Source organism: Rhineura floridana, chromosome 1 (genome assembly GCF_030035675.1).
Source record: "Rhineura floridana isolate rRhiFlo1 chromosome 1, rRhiFlo1.hap2, whole genome shotgun sequence".
NCBI classification, from domain to species: domain Eukaryota; kingdom Metazoa; phylum Chordata; class Lepidosauria; order Squamata; family Rhineuridae; genus Rhineura; species Rhineura floridana.
Genome location: NC_084480.1, coordinates 147,370,632 through 147,388,147, shown reverse-complemented (window position 1 = coordinate 147,388,147; position 17,516 = coordinate 147,370,632). Strand labels below are relative to the sequence as shown.

At 42.5% G+C, this 17,516-nt stretch overlaps 1 protein-coding gene across 6 annotated transcripts in view; it reads right to left on the bottom strand.

Moving 5' to 3' along the window:
• Positions 1–5,936: 5,936 nt before the first annotated feature.
• Positions 5,937–17,516, bottom strand: part of TBC1D2 (TBC1 domain family member 2) — a 40,003-nt gene continuing 28,423 nt past the window's right edge. For all 6 annotated transcript variants that reach the window (XM_061636207.1, XM_061636197.1, XM_061636217.1 and 3 more), the window contains 5 exons: positions 16,981–17,457; positions 12,242–12,362; positions 10,878–11,063; positions 10,537–10,658; positions 5,937–7,613 (listed from right to left, as the gene is read on the bottom strand). In XM_061636207.1, coding sequence (XP_061492191.1) covers positions 7,412–7,613; positions 10,537–10,658; positions 10,878–11,063; positions 12,242–12,362; positions 16,981–17,457 — 1,108 coding nt within the window. In that variant the 3' untranslated portion in view covers positions 5,937–7,411. The remainder of the gene's footprint in view (positions 7,614–10,536; positions 10,659–10,877; positions 11,064–12,241; positions 12,363–16,980; positions 17,458–17,516) is intronic.

The following is a 17,516-nucleotide window of genomic DNA, read 5'->3' as shown; positions in this document are numbered from 1 at the left end:
TTCTTGCAGTGTTGCTTTTTTTTTCTTAGTCAGATATGAAAATAATAGTTGTGGCAACTATTTGTGAAAAGCTGGAAGGATAGAGACCTGGCATTTTACCAGTGTGGCCTGCCCTAGCCTGGGCAATTTATTCATTATAATCCAGCCTTTCCCAACCGGTGTGCCTCCAGATGTCGTTGGACCACAACTCCCATCAGCCTCAGCCATTAGCAATGCTGGCTGAGGCTGATGGGAGTTGTGGTCCAACAACATCTGGAGGCACACCGGTTGGGAAAGGCTGCATTAACCACTACACTGCTTTAAAAAAAAAAAATTCCAATAAGTGTTTCACTTGCTTTAACTGTTCTATGTGATCATTGTAACCACTAATCTCTTCTGTAGCTACCTACTATAGCAAGACAGAAATTGGTCATGGAGGTTGTGGCTTGAGAGAGAAAAAAGCTGCATAATTCAGAGCAGCTCTCCTTAGTAAGACCTTTGGAGGCATATCTATTAAATTTTGCTGTACACTCAGCAAATGCTTTCCCAATCCTTTGAGGCACATTTGACAAAAGGGGCTACATTACGGGGGAATAGGTCTATCAATGATTATCAGCCATGAAAGCCAAATCAAGCCTCCATGTACAGTGGCAGTGTACCTCTGGATCCAATTGCTAGGGGACAAACAATATGGAAGGCTGGTGCTTCCATACCTCCTTGTGGGCTTCTGATGGGCATCCATGAATGGCCAGACTACAAACATAAATGGTTGGTCTGAGCCAGCAGGGCCCTGCTCATGTTCTTGTGACTGTTTCAGCTTGTTTTCTAGAGAAGGCTGCAGTTGCAAATGGGAACACTAGAGGTCAGTGCAGTACTTGCCAAGGAGGCTGTCAAAAGCCCTTCAGCTCTGTATAGTTTGTTTCAGGGGCAGGCAAGAGGTGGCTGAGGATCAACTGGGAGATCTGGCTGATTTGTAGTAGATCAACACGTTTGGTTGTGTTTTTTTACTTTCAGTTGTTTTAAGAGTGGGAACCACAACAAAAAGTTCTGTAAAGACACAATTGCAAACAGTTCCTTCAAGGAAAAAAGGGGGAAGACAGCAGAAGAAGCCAATGTGGCTTCACAGAAAGCTTAGAGATGACCTGAAAACAAAAAAGGACACATACAGGAAGTGGAAGGAAGGCCAGGCCACAAAGGAAGAGTACAGACAGGTATCATGGAATTGCAGGGATCGCGCCAGAAAGGCTAAAGCTGAGAATGAGGCAAGGTTAGCAACAAATGCTAAAAGCAACAAAAAACCTTTCTTCAGGTACATCCATAGTAAAAGACAGAGAGAAAAATGGTGGCACAGCTACACAATGAGGATGGCAAAATGATAACAGATGACAAAGAAAAGGTAGAACTGCTAAATTCCTACTTTGGCTCAGTCTTCTCCAAAAACAGGGTCTATGATTCTCCTAAGAAACGTGAAAGGGCAGAATTGCAGCTTGAGATAGCTAGACAAATGGTCAAAGAATATCTAATCATTTTGAATAAGTTCAAATCTCCAGGGCCTGATGAACTGCATCCTAGAGTATTGAAGGAACTGGCTGAAGAACTCTGTGAACCACTGTTTATTATCTTGGCAAAATCGTGGAGGATGGGTGAAGTGCCAGATGACTTCAGGAGGGCTAATGTTGTCCCTATCTTCAAAAAGGGCAAAAAGGAGGAACCTGGGAACTACAGACTATCAGCCTGACATCGATCCCTGGGAAAATTCCGGAGCAGATTATAAAGCAGTCAATCTATAAGCACCTTGAAAACAATGCAGTGATTACTAGAAGCCAACATGGATTTATCAAGAACAAATCCTGTCAGAGTAATCTTATCTCATTTTTTGATTGGGTAATCTCCCGGGTAGACTGTGGACATATATCTTGACTTCAGCAAAGCTTTTGACAAAGTGCCCCATGATATTCTGATTAGCAAATTAGCTAAATGGGGGCTGAATGGACAACTATCGGGTGGATCCACGGTTGGCTACAGAATCATACTTAGAGTGCTTATAAATGGTTCCTTCTCAAACTGGGGGGAGATAACGAGTAGGGTACCACAGGGCTTGGTCCTGGGCCAGTGCTCTTCAACATTTTTATTAATGACTTGGTTGAGGAGGGGCAGGGAAGGCTTACCAAATTTGCAGATGATACAAAATTGGGAGGGAGAGCTAATACCTTGGAAGACAAACAAAATTAAAAGGAATCTTGAGAGGCTGGAGCATTGGGCTGAGAACAACAGAATGAAATCTAACAGGGGTAAGTGCAAAGTTCTAAACCTAGGAAAAAGAAACCAAATGCACAGTTAGATGGGAGATACTTGGATCAGCAATACTATATGCAAGAAGGAGCTTGGGTGATGTGGCTGCCAAAAAGGCAAATGCTATTTTAGGTTGCATTAACAGAAGTATAGTTCTGGTTAGGCCTCATCTTGAGGACTGCGTCCAGTTCTGGACACCACACTTTAAGGATGCAGACAAACTGGAACAGGTTCAGAGGAGGGCAGATAGGATGATGAGGGGGCTAGAAACAAAGCCCTAAGAGGAGAGACTGAAAGAACTGCATATGTTTAGCCTTGAGAAGACTGAGAGAAGATACGATCACACTCTTCAAGTACGTGAAAGGTTGTCACACAGAGGAGGGCCAGGATCTCTTCTCCGTTGTCCCTGAGTGCAGGACACAAAATAATGGGCTCAAGTTACAGGAAGCCAGATTTCAACTGAACATCAGGAAAAACTTCCTGATTGTTAGAGCGGTACGACAATGGAACCGATTACTTAGGGAGGTGGTGGGCTCTCCAACACTGGAGGCATTCAAGAGGCAGCTGGACAGCCACGTGTTGGGTATGCTTTAATTTGGATTCCTGCATTGAGCAGTGGGTTGGACTGTGGCCTTATAGGCCCCTTCCAACTCTATGATTCTAAGTGCCTCCCCGCACTTACGTTAGGTTGCTGAAACTAAGAAAGCTTAGGGTGACCCAGAATGGAACTTTTGTGTGAAAACAAATATCTAGGCTCAGGGGTAGCCCCACTCTTTCATTCTAACCATTGTCTTTTGCACCTGGCTCCGGTTGGTAGATCTTATTAGTCACCAAAGCACCTGTGAAGGTGTTTGAAGGGTTGAAAGAAGCTATACAGAAGACAAAGTTCCAAGGAATTATATAAAAGGGGTTCCAGAGAAATATATACAGAGTAAGTGGGCAAGAAGGTCAGTCATGAAAGGTTGACCTAAGGGGGCTATGAAGAGGGCTTCTACTTGCTTGCCTATTTCACAGAGGAAAACATTGCTCCTGCCTTCATAATGCTGAAATTAGGGCCAGTTAATGAAGCTGATCAGCAGTAAATACAAAGCAATACGAAAACTGGTATTAAAAGAGATGGCAACAGCTACTACCTTAAAAGGGACTTTTATAAAGGATTAGACCAAGGCTGGGGATCTTATAGCCCTCTAGATACTCTTGGACTCCAACTCTCATCAGCCCCAGCCAGCATAGACAATTGGTCAAAGGGTGATGGGAATTGTAGTCCAGCACCATATGGGGGGCTCAGATTCCCCATCCTTGAGTTAGACAAACTTTATGGAGAATCGGTCTTTCGGTGACTGTTATCCGTGATCACTACACAGAACCAAAATTCCTCTGACACCCAGATGCTGGGAACAGTCCTGTTGAGGTGCTGCTTACAGATCTGGACGCTGTCTTTTAAAGCAGGGCTTGCAAGTTCTAATCCCATTAAAAGCTCTGTACACTTTATTGGGAAAGGGCTATATAGCGCAGTTAAAGATTTACATGCAGAAGTTCCCAGTCTCCCAGATTTGATCCCCGGCATCTCCAGCTACAAGGATCAGTTAGTAGGTGTGATGAGAAAGACCCCGGAGAGCTGCTAACAGTCAAGAGTACAAAATACTGGGCTAGAAAGTCCAATGGCTTCAATCCATATCATGGCAGTTTCATAGGAGCTTCCAGAGGCATTTGGCTGGCTGCTGTTGGAAACAATTCCAGACTAGATAGATGCTTGGCTCTTAAGAGGCAGCTTATCAGACCATGTGCTCAGAGACCACCCTCTCTCCCCAACCCCAGTACAGTCCACATCTGGCCAATAAGGAGCTCAAAAACTTTTACGTCCTAAACTTTAGGGGTATCTCCAGACTGTCACTATGTTGTAGGAGGGATTCAAGCACATACCGGAACTTCAGATTTGCACAATGGAAGTGGATTAAAATGCTTTGTCACCCTAGCACAACAAATCCACTTGAGGGGGGGGACCACCTGGAATTTTTGTGGTTTGGAAAGTGATGGGGAAATGTTTGTTTATTTATTATTGCATTTTTGTCCTACCTTTCCTCCAAGGAGTTCAAGTTCTGCCTTCCTCTCCATTTTATCCTCATGACAACCCTAGTGAGGAAGGTTAAGCTGAGAGACTGTGATTGACCCAAGGTCACCCAGCAAGTTTCATGGCTGAGTCAGGATTTGAACCCTGGTCTCCCAGGTCCTAGTCCAACACTCTAACCACCACATCACACTGGGAATGCATTGAAAAGTGTGGGGTGGTTAATGGGAAGACGTATACATACCTCATAAGCAAATGAAGATGAATACAGGACAAATGCTGATTGCTGTATAACTACCCCCACAAACAAATCAGAATGAATGTTTAATAAAGATTGGATATAACCTAACCTCTGCATTTGCAAATTAGGATGAATGTACAATAAAACAGGTCACATGGCGTGCCCCTAGGAGAACTCCAATACAGCATAAGCAATCAGAAGAATGCATGGAACGCATGTTGCAAACATGGAAGGACTGCACAGAGCTCATTGCCTGCTTGCACAGAGCCAATTGGGTCCTGGACAGGGCCAACAAATAGCCTTATAGATTAAAACTTATGTGGAGGCACGCATGAGTCATCACGATCCAACAGGCAAACATTTCATTAGTCTCAAATACAAATGCCTTTCAATGGAGTCAGTTCACACATTCCACTGCCAATCAAGTGGTATACATGCATGTGTGAACCAGCTCTTTTTGCAGACAATATTGAGACAACCACAGAAGGTAGAGTGGAATGCAGAAAACTGCAAAAAAGAAACAGTAGACAGCTCGCCACGCAGCATTGCTACTTGCTCTGTAGTTTTATTTCCCCCCGTTGGAACTTACAAGAAGCAGCATGTACTTGAAAGTGGAGATAAGAAATACCAAACAGCTTAAATACATCTTTCAGCAGCAACATTAAAGGTGGAGGAAATGGAGGCTGTTGTACAAGGAGTAATAAAAGTTAGCAAATTCAGTGCAAATAAGAAGAGTGCCCAGGAATGTTACAGTACGAAGATAAATATTACTCACTTTAGTTTAGTTTAGTTTAGTTACATTTTCAAAACACACTGGACGTTCAGTCTATATAAAGGTTAACCCGAGACAGCAAGAGAGAGAAACAGAGACCACAGCTTACTAGTAAAGCACATGCGTTGCATACATAAAGAGAAGTTCAATCCTTAGTATTGATGGTTAAAAAGATCTAAAAAGCAGGGCAGGGAATGGCCTCCGCCCAAGACCCTGGATAGCTGCTGTCAGCAGGAGTATACATTGTTGGTGCGTTATGGGCTACTTTCATATAAAGCAGGGATGGGGAACCTCAGGCCCAGGGACTGAATGAGGCCCTCCAGGTCTCTCTGACTGGCCCTTGAGACTCTGCCCAGGCCACACCTCTCTCCAGTCATGCCCCTTACTGGCCCTGCTTTGCACCATCCTTGAGAATTTTTGCCTGGCTGGAATCTGTCCTTGAACTCCCATAATGCTTCTTGCTTGCCCTGGATGGAGGAGAGAGAGAGACCACATTCACACTGTACATTTATTCCACTATTATTCAATTTCAAACAGTCATGGTTTCCCCCAAAGAATTCTGGGAAGTGTAGTTTGTGAAGGATACTGAGAGTTGTTAGGATAGCCATAGTCCCCTTACAGGCCGGCAATTCCCAGAGTTCTCTGGGGAAAAGGACTGACTGTTAAAGTACTCAGGGAATTGTAGCTGTGTGAGGAGAATAGGGGTCTCCTAGCAACTCTCAGCACCCTTCACAAACTACACTTCCCAGGATTCTTTGGGGAAAACCATGACTGTTTAAAGTGGAATAATAGTGGAACAAATGTATAGTGTGAATGTGCCCCCCCCCAGAAGGTTGCCTAGAAGAAAATGTAGCTCTCAGTCTGGCAAAGTTTCCTGCCCCTCACATAAAGCAACTCCCTGAGGCTTCCAGAGCTCTACCAGTGGCCTAAAAATGTTAAATGGCCTCCATCAAAAGCAACCATGATTTAATTTTACTTGCTTTGTAAAGAAAGAACATTGTTTTGACCAGCAGTATGCTCTTAAGGCAAAGAATGACATGACTGACTGGGAACAAAACTAAATAAAAGTTGTTTGTGAATCCTGGACCTCCTGAAACATTTGGGAATTGGTATGGAACCCCTTTTGGAGTTAGAAGGAAATAGCATACACAGCAATAAATACAGAAAGTCAGTGCAGTCAAAATGGGGTGTGTGCAAATGGATACACACACCATGCATTTAAAAGGAATTAGTAATTAAGGGATATAATGACATTTCCATGGAATGTAAGAGACAAACAGATTCAGTTTATGACTCAGAATATGGCAAAGCATGAGCAACGTGCTACACTCCAAGAAACTTGCCAAGACTGACAGGAATAGGCAAAAGAGCATCGAGGCCAGCAAAAACTGCTAGGCAGACATGAGTCAGACGTGCATAGCTATGGAGTGCTAGTCCAAACAGGAAGGCCAAAGTCGCACTACACCTCTGTGGACCAAGCTAAACTACACAGTGGCAAGCATTTGCCAGATCCAGGTAGGCCTCAGGAGCCATACCTGAATCCAGACCTGGAGTGTGTATTCTTAAACCCAGTTCCTGAGATCAGCTATGCTGGGGCCTGAAATGCAGGAGGCATAAGATGCTGCTGTTAACTAGTCAGTGGCAGAAGGCCAGGCCTGTAGTATAAGTGGGCCTAGCCAATCCAGAGGCTTCAACAAACACTAGTGCAGTGGTTCTCAAACTTTTTTGGTTCGTGACGCACTGTAAAACATATAAAAATTTTCTCGTGCACTTGGTGTACAAAATTAAAAATATATTAATATATTTTAAACTATGAATAAAAATAACTTAATAATAATATACTTTCACAATATTCGCGGCACACCTAGCCACCTCTTGCGGTGCACCAGTGTGCCCCGGCGCACCGTTTGAGAATCACTGCACTAGTGCATCTTCATTCATTGCTCATGGGTTGGAAGTGTTAACACTGCACAAACAGTGTTTGTCTTTTGGTTTTTTCCCCTTCATACGTTGTGAAAAGGTAATGTCTGAAGGCAAACTGAAAAGAAGGAAACAGGAGTTACATCTCTTCTTCATCTTCACTCACAGCTCCATTTGGATTACTGTCAGCATGTTCTGCCTGTTTCTTAGCATACTGGGCTTTTATCTGCTCCAGTTCTGTCATCTCAGACTCCAGTTTTAATCTGTACACGCTGCGCCGATTTTGTAGCACCTTCATGGGAAATGGGTTCATGTCGCTGAAGGCAATGTTCATCAGTTTCCTGCAAGAGGGTGAGCATTAAGAAATAAATTATTATTTATTATTAGTTGCTTTTTTTGAAATTGAAACTCAAAGCAACTTACAATATTAAAAACAGATATAAAAACAAGAACAGAAACATCCTAAAATACTCACAGACTACATAAAAACATAACATCAAGGCTCGAGGGCCTTGAATATCTATTGGATATATTCAAGATTATTAAATGGATCTTTTAAAAGGAGTATTTATGCAGTTTTCATGTTGCCTCAGGCTCTCTTCTAATACACCAGGCCATGGTGTATTATTCACAATTGGAATGTAAATATTTCCGTTTGATCAACACCTCATTCCCAGTGTTATACATCAATATGGGGGAAATGGCTTCAACATCTCTCTCTCTCTCTCTCTCTCTCTCTCTTTGTGTGTGTGTGTGTGAGTGTGTGTGTGTGAGAGAGAGAGAGAGAGAGAGAGAGAGAGAAAGGACCTGCTTTACTCCCAATCTATTACACAGCCATGACAGTGGCTGTATACTATAGTCAGCATGGACTTTTCGCATTTCGCAGTGTTAAATTGAAAATACCCCCATGTCATTCTGATGCTTCCCATAAGCTCATTTCAAAACAAAACCTTACAAAACTTATGGCCCTGAACTCAGAAACGCTTGCTTAACAACCCTCTAAATTTTCATGGCGATACACAAAACAGTCAGAGAGAATCGAGAGTTCAAAGTGTAAAAGAAAACCAGACCCCTTTTAGACTTTTTTCTGTCAGAGTTCTCATAATTTGTTGAAATTAATTAAAAATCACCCATGTTCACAGAGAACCTGTAATCCTATTACTGACCTTGCCCCATACTCTGACCTTCATCTTCTGCAGTTTAAAAGTTAAAAAATGTCTGGCTGATTTTTCAATTAATTTAAGAATTTTAGCATTGAACTCAATGATAAGGGCAGGCATGCTCAGCAAGAACCAACTGTGAGTGTTCTGAAAGCCAGACTCACAGCTGCTTGGCTTGCCTAATCAGGGGGCCACACCCACACCAGACCTTTATTTTACTTTAGACAGTCATTGCTTCCCCCAGAGAATCCTGGGAAATGTAGTTTGTGAAGGGTGCTGAGAGGAGACTCCTATTCCCCTGACAGGGCTCCAGTGGCCACAGTAGTTTAACAGTCAGTCACTCTGATTGAAGGTCTCTGAAGGGAACAGGGCATTTCCTAGCAACTCTCAGCACCCTTCACTAAATATATTTCCCAAGATTCTTTGGGAGAAGCCATGACTGTCTAAAGTGAAATAAAGGTCTGGTGTGAATGTGGCCAGGGACACCTTTGGTTTAAATTTGAGTGGGAAGCTACATGTGCCTGCTGTAGAATAAAAAAGTTGGGGGAAACGCTGAAAAACAATGATACTGTTCACAATGTTTTCCTTTTGCAAAGGGGGCTTCCCCTCTGCCCAGTGCCCACCTGCAAATGTTCAAACCTGCACTCTCCTCCTCCACCCTCCCATCACCTCCCTTTTCCCCCTTCCCTCCCCCTTCCTTCAAACCTCCCCTTCCAATCCCCTCCTTCTGCTCCCCTTTCCCCCCTTCCTCCTTCCCTCTACTCTCCCCTCCCCCTCCTCCATGGTCAACTTTACCTATCCTAGCCATGATTGCACAGGAAGAAATCCCATTGAACTCAATAAGCATGCAAATGGTCAGACCTACCTTTCACCTCCTTTCCCTCTCCTCTCCCTTCTTCCTCCCCTCCCCTCTCCCTTCTTCCTCTTCCCCTGCCCACTCCAGGCCCCCTTCCCCATGGTCAGTTTTACGTATCCTAAGCATGATTGCACAGGAGTAAATCCCACTGAACTCAATAAACATGCAAATGATCAAGCCTGCCCTTCTCCCCTCCCCCTCCTGCCTTCTCCCAACTCCCTCCTCCCCTCGCCTCCCCATCCTCTGTGGACAGTTTCACCTATCCTAAGCATGATTGCAGGGGAGTAAATCCCACTGAACTCAATAAGCATGCAAATGATCAATCCATTCTCAGCAAACTTGCACAGGATCCCATTTCTTACCTCCCGGATTAAAAAGCATAGAAATTCTCTAATAGGCAAACAACCTTGCAGTTTAAGAATGTACCTATAGCCAACAGATATTTCTATCAAACTTTAAAAAGCAGGGAAATTGGGCAGCTACAGTGAATGCACCAGGGCAGCAGGAGACCTGACCTCCAAGATACTGTACTGCCCTACAAATCTGTAAAAATGCAAACACAATTTGGGTTGATCTTTCACAGTCCAATCCACTTCCTGTGTAGCTTGGAAGAATTTGGTAACATGTGCCTCTGAGCATATGGTGAGTGGTGGCAACACCTGCAATCAGCCCAAATAACAGAAACAAGACATATGCTATGCTGATCTTGTTTTAGCAGGGAGGAAGCAACAATATTAAAATAGTTGATATAGTTCAGATAGTCACTTAAAATAAGTTTGATTTATTTTGCAATTTTAGTGAAGTTTCCTATAGTAAATCATTCTCTTTTGCTTCTCTTTCTGTAAATATGTGAAGTACAGCAACACATATAATTTTCTAGGTTAGATTCTCTGTAGAAACAGTAGTAACACAGAAAAGAAGCAAAATAAGAAGAACACCAACATACAAAAATGTAATTCTCCATCTTTGGAGATGGTAGATGTTGCCACCACTCACCATATGTTCAGAGGCACATGTTACTAAATAGGTTTTTTGCCTATTAGTGAATCTATACTCAGCTCTGATTTGCCTCAGATAAATATAGCATTCAATCTGTGGCTTATTCCTGTTCTATGCCCACTTGCCTGGATCCCAGTTTTTGAATTTTTCAAGTTCCCTGAATCATAACTGGCCTTTTCCAAGGCAATTTCTGACAGGGGTCTGGCTACCACAATCCCCATCCTAAATGCTTTCCATTATCATCCTTACCTGCCATCACAGATGGTTTTGGTAAAACAACGAAAGTACTGGTAAATTTCCAGGCTATCCTGGATCCTCAGTATCGCTTCTTCATTGTATTTAAAAATTGCCAAGGCATAACGGAATATCACCTGGGGGCAAAGAAAAATGTGGCTGAGGGTCATATGTCACAGGAGGAATACCTTAAAAGTAAACCCACATAGCGTATAAAAGGTGACTTCATTGAGGTAGGAAGGTACAGGTTCAATAAATGCACTGTAAGACTGGCCTAAATGCCTGTCTGCTAACACACCTGTCTGGAGATCAATATATCAATGAGAATGTAGGATAGATGGGAGGGATACTCCTACCTTTGTCCCTTCATACAGAAAGGCATCCCAAACCCTGAAGAGGATGTCACTAACAAGACTATCTACAAATATGACCAGGAACCAATTGAAGGTCACGAGGCCCAAGTCAATTCGATGCTGCTCCAGATGAGCTGTCAGCCTTGGCAGCTTCTCCAACAAGAAGTCTTTGAAGACTCTTTGATCCACCTGGAATCAGCAAAAACATCAACAATTATGAATAACAATATTTAAAAGGCTATTTATCAGTAATTCTCAGTGTCTTCCAAATCACAGGGATAAATGTATTCATAATCACCTGGCCTATCTAACAAAATCAACCTTTGCACTAAATGTTCTTTTAAAATATGTTTTTTCTTTGTGTTTAACAATGTTTCAAGATGTACCACCAAAAATACACAAAGATACAATCCAATCCAATTTAATCATTTTTCATTCCCACTGACTTCAAAGGGAATTAAGTACATGCTCAACACTCTCATTTAAATACACACACACTATGATTGAAGCATTTTTCTGAAATGGAAACGAAACCAAGAGAATGCACACAAAACCTGCTTCTGTAGGTCCCCCACTCTGATACAGTGCAGACAACTGGGGTTTTTTTGTGGCCCTCTAAGCCCCCAACCAACCAAATTTGTCCATTGTTTAAAAAGTGCATTTAAAATATATATTTCTTTTTTAAAAACTGACTGATCCCATAGGTCTCCACTTTAATACCAGAAGGTTTTTTGTGCCCCTTCAAATTTATCCTTTACAAAGTTGGGGTAAAGCATTAAAAGGGTCCCATGGTAGTGATGATTACACTGGTATTAGCTACAGTGGCCTGGGTCACATATAATGTTATGCCAGACTAGTTTGGCTGCAAGAATGAATTAGGCTGCAATCCAATACATGTCTACTCAGAAATAAACTCCATTGGGTTCAAGTGGGACTTACTCCCAGGTAAGTGTGTATTAGATTGCAGCCTTAATCAGTTTTAAGGACAATTCAGTTCTTGACGTTATGTAAGCCACTGAAGTATTTATTTATTGTTTGATTTATATCCTGCCCTTCTTCCCAGCAGGAGCCCAGGGCGGCAAGCAAAAGCACTAAAAACACTTTAAAACATCATAAAAACAGAAATCATAAAAACATCATAAGAAATAGGTGTGAAGTTCCATAATGTTGTTAAATAATCAACTGGCTAGATTAGCCGCAATCAAGGAATGGTATAAAGCTGTCTTTTGCAAAGACCTATGTAAAATGCTTTGGAGTTTTTCCTTCTAGGAGGACCATATCCATCATAATAATATGTAACTCTTAAAGAAATTAACCTACAACTGTCCTATTATATTGTTTGGCATAGTGAGGAGTCCCAGACTTACTTGTGAGCCTATTAGTGTGTTGCTGTAGTAATCTGGAGGCATCAGGTTCTCAGTGATATGAACCAGGCACCAAAAAGCATTTTCTTCCTCCTCTAGAACTAACAGGGCAATGGCTGCCAATCTGGGATGAATGAGAAGATATTACTGTCAAATAATGCAGGCACCAACAGAAACAGTTCTTACAACTGTGGTCCTTCAAGCTGGAAAGTTTCCAAATGAGGAAAATGGTGAAGAGGCAGGAGGTTTCTTTCAAAACTTACATCATGTGTGGTAAATAGGCAGCCCATTTATCGGTGTAACTGTAAAATAAGGGACACCAACATGGTGCCCACAGGTGCCAGCTTGTTGTTCAGTAAAGCATGCTATGAGACTCACAGACAGGGATTTTTAGTGAGAGAAGGAAACCTGCAATAAACGGGTTAAGCAGAGCAGAACAGAGCGCCAGGTTTGTCAAGGTCAGCAGCTGGCGGGCAAGTAGATAAGAAGGAACTTGCAGAAGCTCTGGTGTGGGGGAAAGTAGTTTTGGAGTGAGAGAACTGTGCTTTACTATTTTGTCAGTAAAGATTCTTACAAGAAACTTGCCTGGCCTGGCTTATTTACTGATCTATGCGTCCCTAGAATTTCTTCTTTGTATGATCTCTATACGCACACACCGACAGGGGTTATGGGCCCAGCTTACCATACAAAGTAAGGGGTTCAAGTGACGTTGCAGGGAGAAAAGAAAGTGCAAGAAAGAGGCAAGTAAGAGTGGACAACATGGCTGTAAACCTGTCATCCGGGATGCCGATGGAGAGACTGAATGCTGTAAACTACTCCAGCTGGAAATGGAGAATGAGAGCAGTTCTGATTAAAGAAGATTTGAATGATGTCGTAGAAAAACCCCCTCCGGCAGCTCCTTCAGCAGCGTGGACGAAGAAAGATGAGAAAGCGAAGGCTTTTATTACTCTGGGGCTGTCTGATTCTCAACTGTTGCTGGTGAGTAATGAGCCGACAGCTAATCAAATGTGGGAGAAGCTAAGGGCCGCTCATGTGCAGCAAACCGCAGGGAGCCGGCTGTGTTTAGCGCGGAAACTTTATCAGATGCGTTTTACAGATGAAGTGACTATGACAGAGCATCTGGCTGAATTTCGTAGATTGTTTGCTGAACTTCAAAAAAGAGGAGTGCATCATAGTGACATTCAGATGGTCTATATACTGTTATCTTCATTTGATCGAAAATGGGATGTACTGGTCTCGAGCTTAGAAACTTTACCTGACGGAAATTTAAGTCTGGACTTTGTAGAACAAAAACTTCAACAAGAATGGAATAGGAGACAAGAGAGTAAGAAGATTGAATTAAAAGAGACTGAGACTGTACAACAACATCAATATCAAAGAAACAGGCAAGAGAATAAAATATGTTATTTTTGTGGGTCCCGAGGACATATACAGAGACATTGTTTAAGTAAGAAGAGAAATAACAGGGACTTTGGACGTCAGAGAACAAGCGTGAACTTTATTACTAAGGAGGACAATAAACTAATCAACTCTAAATGGCTGTTAGACAGCGGAGCGTCTAATTGCCTGATCACAGACTCTAGTTTATTTTACACATCAAAGCCAGTGCAGGAGAAGACTTATCTGGCTGACGGATCGACTCAGGACGCAATTGCAAGAGGCATGCTTAAGTTAAGTAATTTGGGAACTATATTGACAGATGTGTTATTAGTTTCTGGTTTAAAATATAACATTCTATCAGTACAAAAACTAGCTCAAATAGGTTGTAAAATTACATTTGAAGGGGATAGATGTTTTGTAAGAAAAGATGGTGAAATCTGTATGCAAGGGAAATTACAGAACCAAATGTTTATGGTAGAGAGCAAGCTTGGTGTCAAAAATGTCAAAAATGGTGCATTCATAAGACAGGTGCATGATATTAAACAAGCTGATGTGAAGAAATGTGCTGTAGAACCACCATCCCAGGAGGCCGTTTCAGCCTCAATCAATACATCAGGAGATCCCTCTAATTTGGCGGATATTGCTCAATTACCTCATGCTGAGCAAGAAAAGTGGAAGGCTGCAATGCAAGAAGAACTAAATGCCATAAAGAAAAACCAAACATGGTCACTATGTACATTGCCAGAAGGCTGTGGGATGTAGATGGATATTTAAGAGAAAAAGGAATAGTGCAGGTATAGTCACAAGATATAGAGCCCGCTTAGTAGCGAAGGGCTACACACAGATTTATGGCACTGACTATGATAATGTGTTTGCGCCTGTAGTAAAATTCGAATCAATCAGGCTGTTGCTAAAGATTGCGGCTATAAGTCAAATGCAGGTGTTCCACTATGATATCAGCACTGCCTTTCTCCATGGAGTGTTAACAGAAGACATTTACATGGAACAGCCAGCAGGGTTCACCGAAACACCAGGCTTAGTTTGTAAATTACATAAATCATTGTATGGCTTGCGTCAAAGTGCGAGGTGCTGGAACACGCGATTGGATGAAGTGTTAAAAGATATGGGTTTTTCCAGATGTGTTGCTGATACGTGTGTGTATGTGAAGAACATAAATGGCAAGAAAACGTATTGTGCTATTTATGTTGATGACATTCTGTTTTTTTGCCCGGGAGAAGCAGAAGAAAGACAGTTCTTTGATAGCTTACAACAGCAAGTGGACACAAAGCGCCTAGGGCCAGTTGCACAATATCTAGGAACGGAAATAATACACAATACTGATGGTGGTTTTGCCCTATTGCAGACAGGGAAGATAGAGACTTGCTAGAGACTTGCGGCATGAGTGAATGCAATCCTGTGAGTACACCAATGACAGTTTCATTCCAGCAAGAAGAATGCAACAAAGCATATGAAAAGCCAGATTTATACAGACATGTTATAGGGAAACTGCAATTCCTTGTGAAGGTATCTAGACCAGATATATGTAATGCCGTGGGCATTTTATGTAGAAAAGTTGAAAAACCATCAGAACATGATTGGCTTGGGGTCAAAAGTGTGCTAAGATACCTGAAAGGCACAAGAACAAAGGGATTAATGCTGTCAGCACAGAAACAAGGAGGCATAGACTGTTATGTAGATGCAGATCATGCTGGAGACCTAGCCAGTAGAAAATCTACAACAGGCATTATAATTAGATTGCATGGCTCAGCACTGGATTGGTGCAGCAGAAAGCAAAATATTGTAGCAACATCCAGTGCTGAGGCTGAATATGTGGGTCTGTCTGCAGCTTGTAATGAAATCCAATGGTTTACACAACTTGCTCAAGAAGTGCATGTGAATACTATATTTCCCATAACAGTATTCGAGGACAACCAGACTTGTATCTCATTGGCAACATCGGAAGCTAACACAAAAAGAACAAAGCATATCAGCGTGCGATATTTCCACGTTCGCGATTGTATACAACAGGGAGTCATTAGGCTACAATACTGTGACACAAGGCATATGTTGGCAGACATACTGACGAAACCACTCAGTGAAGATAAGTATCAATCGCTAGTACAGATGCTTAACGTGCGTGATAAGAATGAAATATAAATGAGTGGTATCAAATAAAAGTGAACAAAACTCTGTAAAACTTGTATGAATAAAGAAACAAAAACTGAAATGGAAATGTAAATAGATACTGTAAGGAAACATGTACTTGATGTGTATTGAAATGAAAAATAGTATTGAATATGAATGTAACAATGAACGTGTAGTTTTGTAATCTGTGAGTCTCAGGTGGGGGCTGTTGTTCAGTAAAGCATGCTATGAGACTCACAGACAGGGATTTTTAGTGAGAGAAGGAAACCTGCAATAAACGGGTTAAGCAGAGCAGAACAGAGCGCCAGGTTTGTCAAGGTCAGCAGCTGGGGGGCAAGTAGATAAGAAGGAACTTGCAGAAGCTCTGGTGTGGGGGAAAGTAGTTTTGGAGTGAGAGAACTGTGCTTTACTATTTTGTCAGTAAAGACTCTTACAAGAAACTTGCCTGGCCTGGCTTATTTACTGATCTATGCGTCCCTAGAATTTCTTCTTTGTATGATCTCTATACGCACACACCAACACAGCTTGCCCCCCCCAGGACCTCCTATGGTGCCCACAAAAGGTTTCAGTAAATATTCCCTCAAAAATCTACAACAGACAAGAGACTTGCATGAGAGACTGTTTGCGCTTCCTGCTCAGTTTCTGTTTGCATGGCTCAGTTTTTCCTACACTGAACAACACCCCCCTTAAACATGGCCACATTTCAATGGATGCAAGGATTGGACACCCACCTGTTCTGAACAAAGCAGAGGTATAAATAGCGTATCTCTGTGATAGCTGATGTAGATGCCTTTTCCACCCCTACTGATGGGGTGGCTGATGTGGGGGAGGGGCACGTCCACATCATTTTGTGGTCTTGCCTGTTTCTTGCACTTTCAAGATGAGACAGCCATTTTGTGTTATGTACACACCCTATGGCACCCATTTTGTGACAGGCAGCCATGGCACTGTCTCAAAAATCCCAGTAGCCTTAAAACATTGGCAACCCCCATGTAAAAGCTACTTATCTTTTCAGTAGCACAAGTGCAGTGGACACTACAAGAAAGTCTCTGGCTGTGTGCATCAGAACACACAATTTCATATTGGGGTCATTGTCAAATACATCTCATTATTGTAGTTTTTCACATTATGCTTAAACTGGGATCTATTTGACCTCAGTATTTGTTGCAAACATAGGACAGTTATAAAAAAGTAAGCAATGAGCTAGAGTCCCCCACCTGTTCAATCCCTGGCAATAACCAATGGTGGGATTTTGCCAAGAGAATGCAAGCAAAACCCTTCGAAGTTTGGGAAGAAGCGGGGAGGCAGGTGACATAAAGTGCCTATTGTTAGTGAGTGTGCGGGGCAGATCCAATTCAATCTGTCGGGAAGCTGGGTGCTCAGCAACTTCGCACTTCTTGAGCAAGTTTTGATAATGGCCAGGAGAGTGGATGTGCTGTACCCGGCGGCTCACAATCCATCTCCACACTCTTTGGCGGTGCTCTGCTGGGACACCACAGCGCAGTAAGCTCTTTAGCTCTGACGAGGGAGTCAGTTCTCCAAGATTATTCCACCGGTCAAAGAGAGGCCTCTCCATGCCCTCATGGTTCAGGAGATTACTGGATTTGATCTCCAGGGCCTGAATTTTTGCCAGAAGCTTCCAGTCTGCAGCATCACACTCAGGAACTGTCACAAACCCATAGTCGTCATATTGGCTGAACAGTGAAAACAGCAGAATATGGAAAAACATCAAGTTACTAGGGCTGTCGACTGA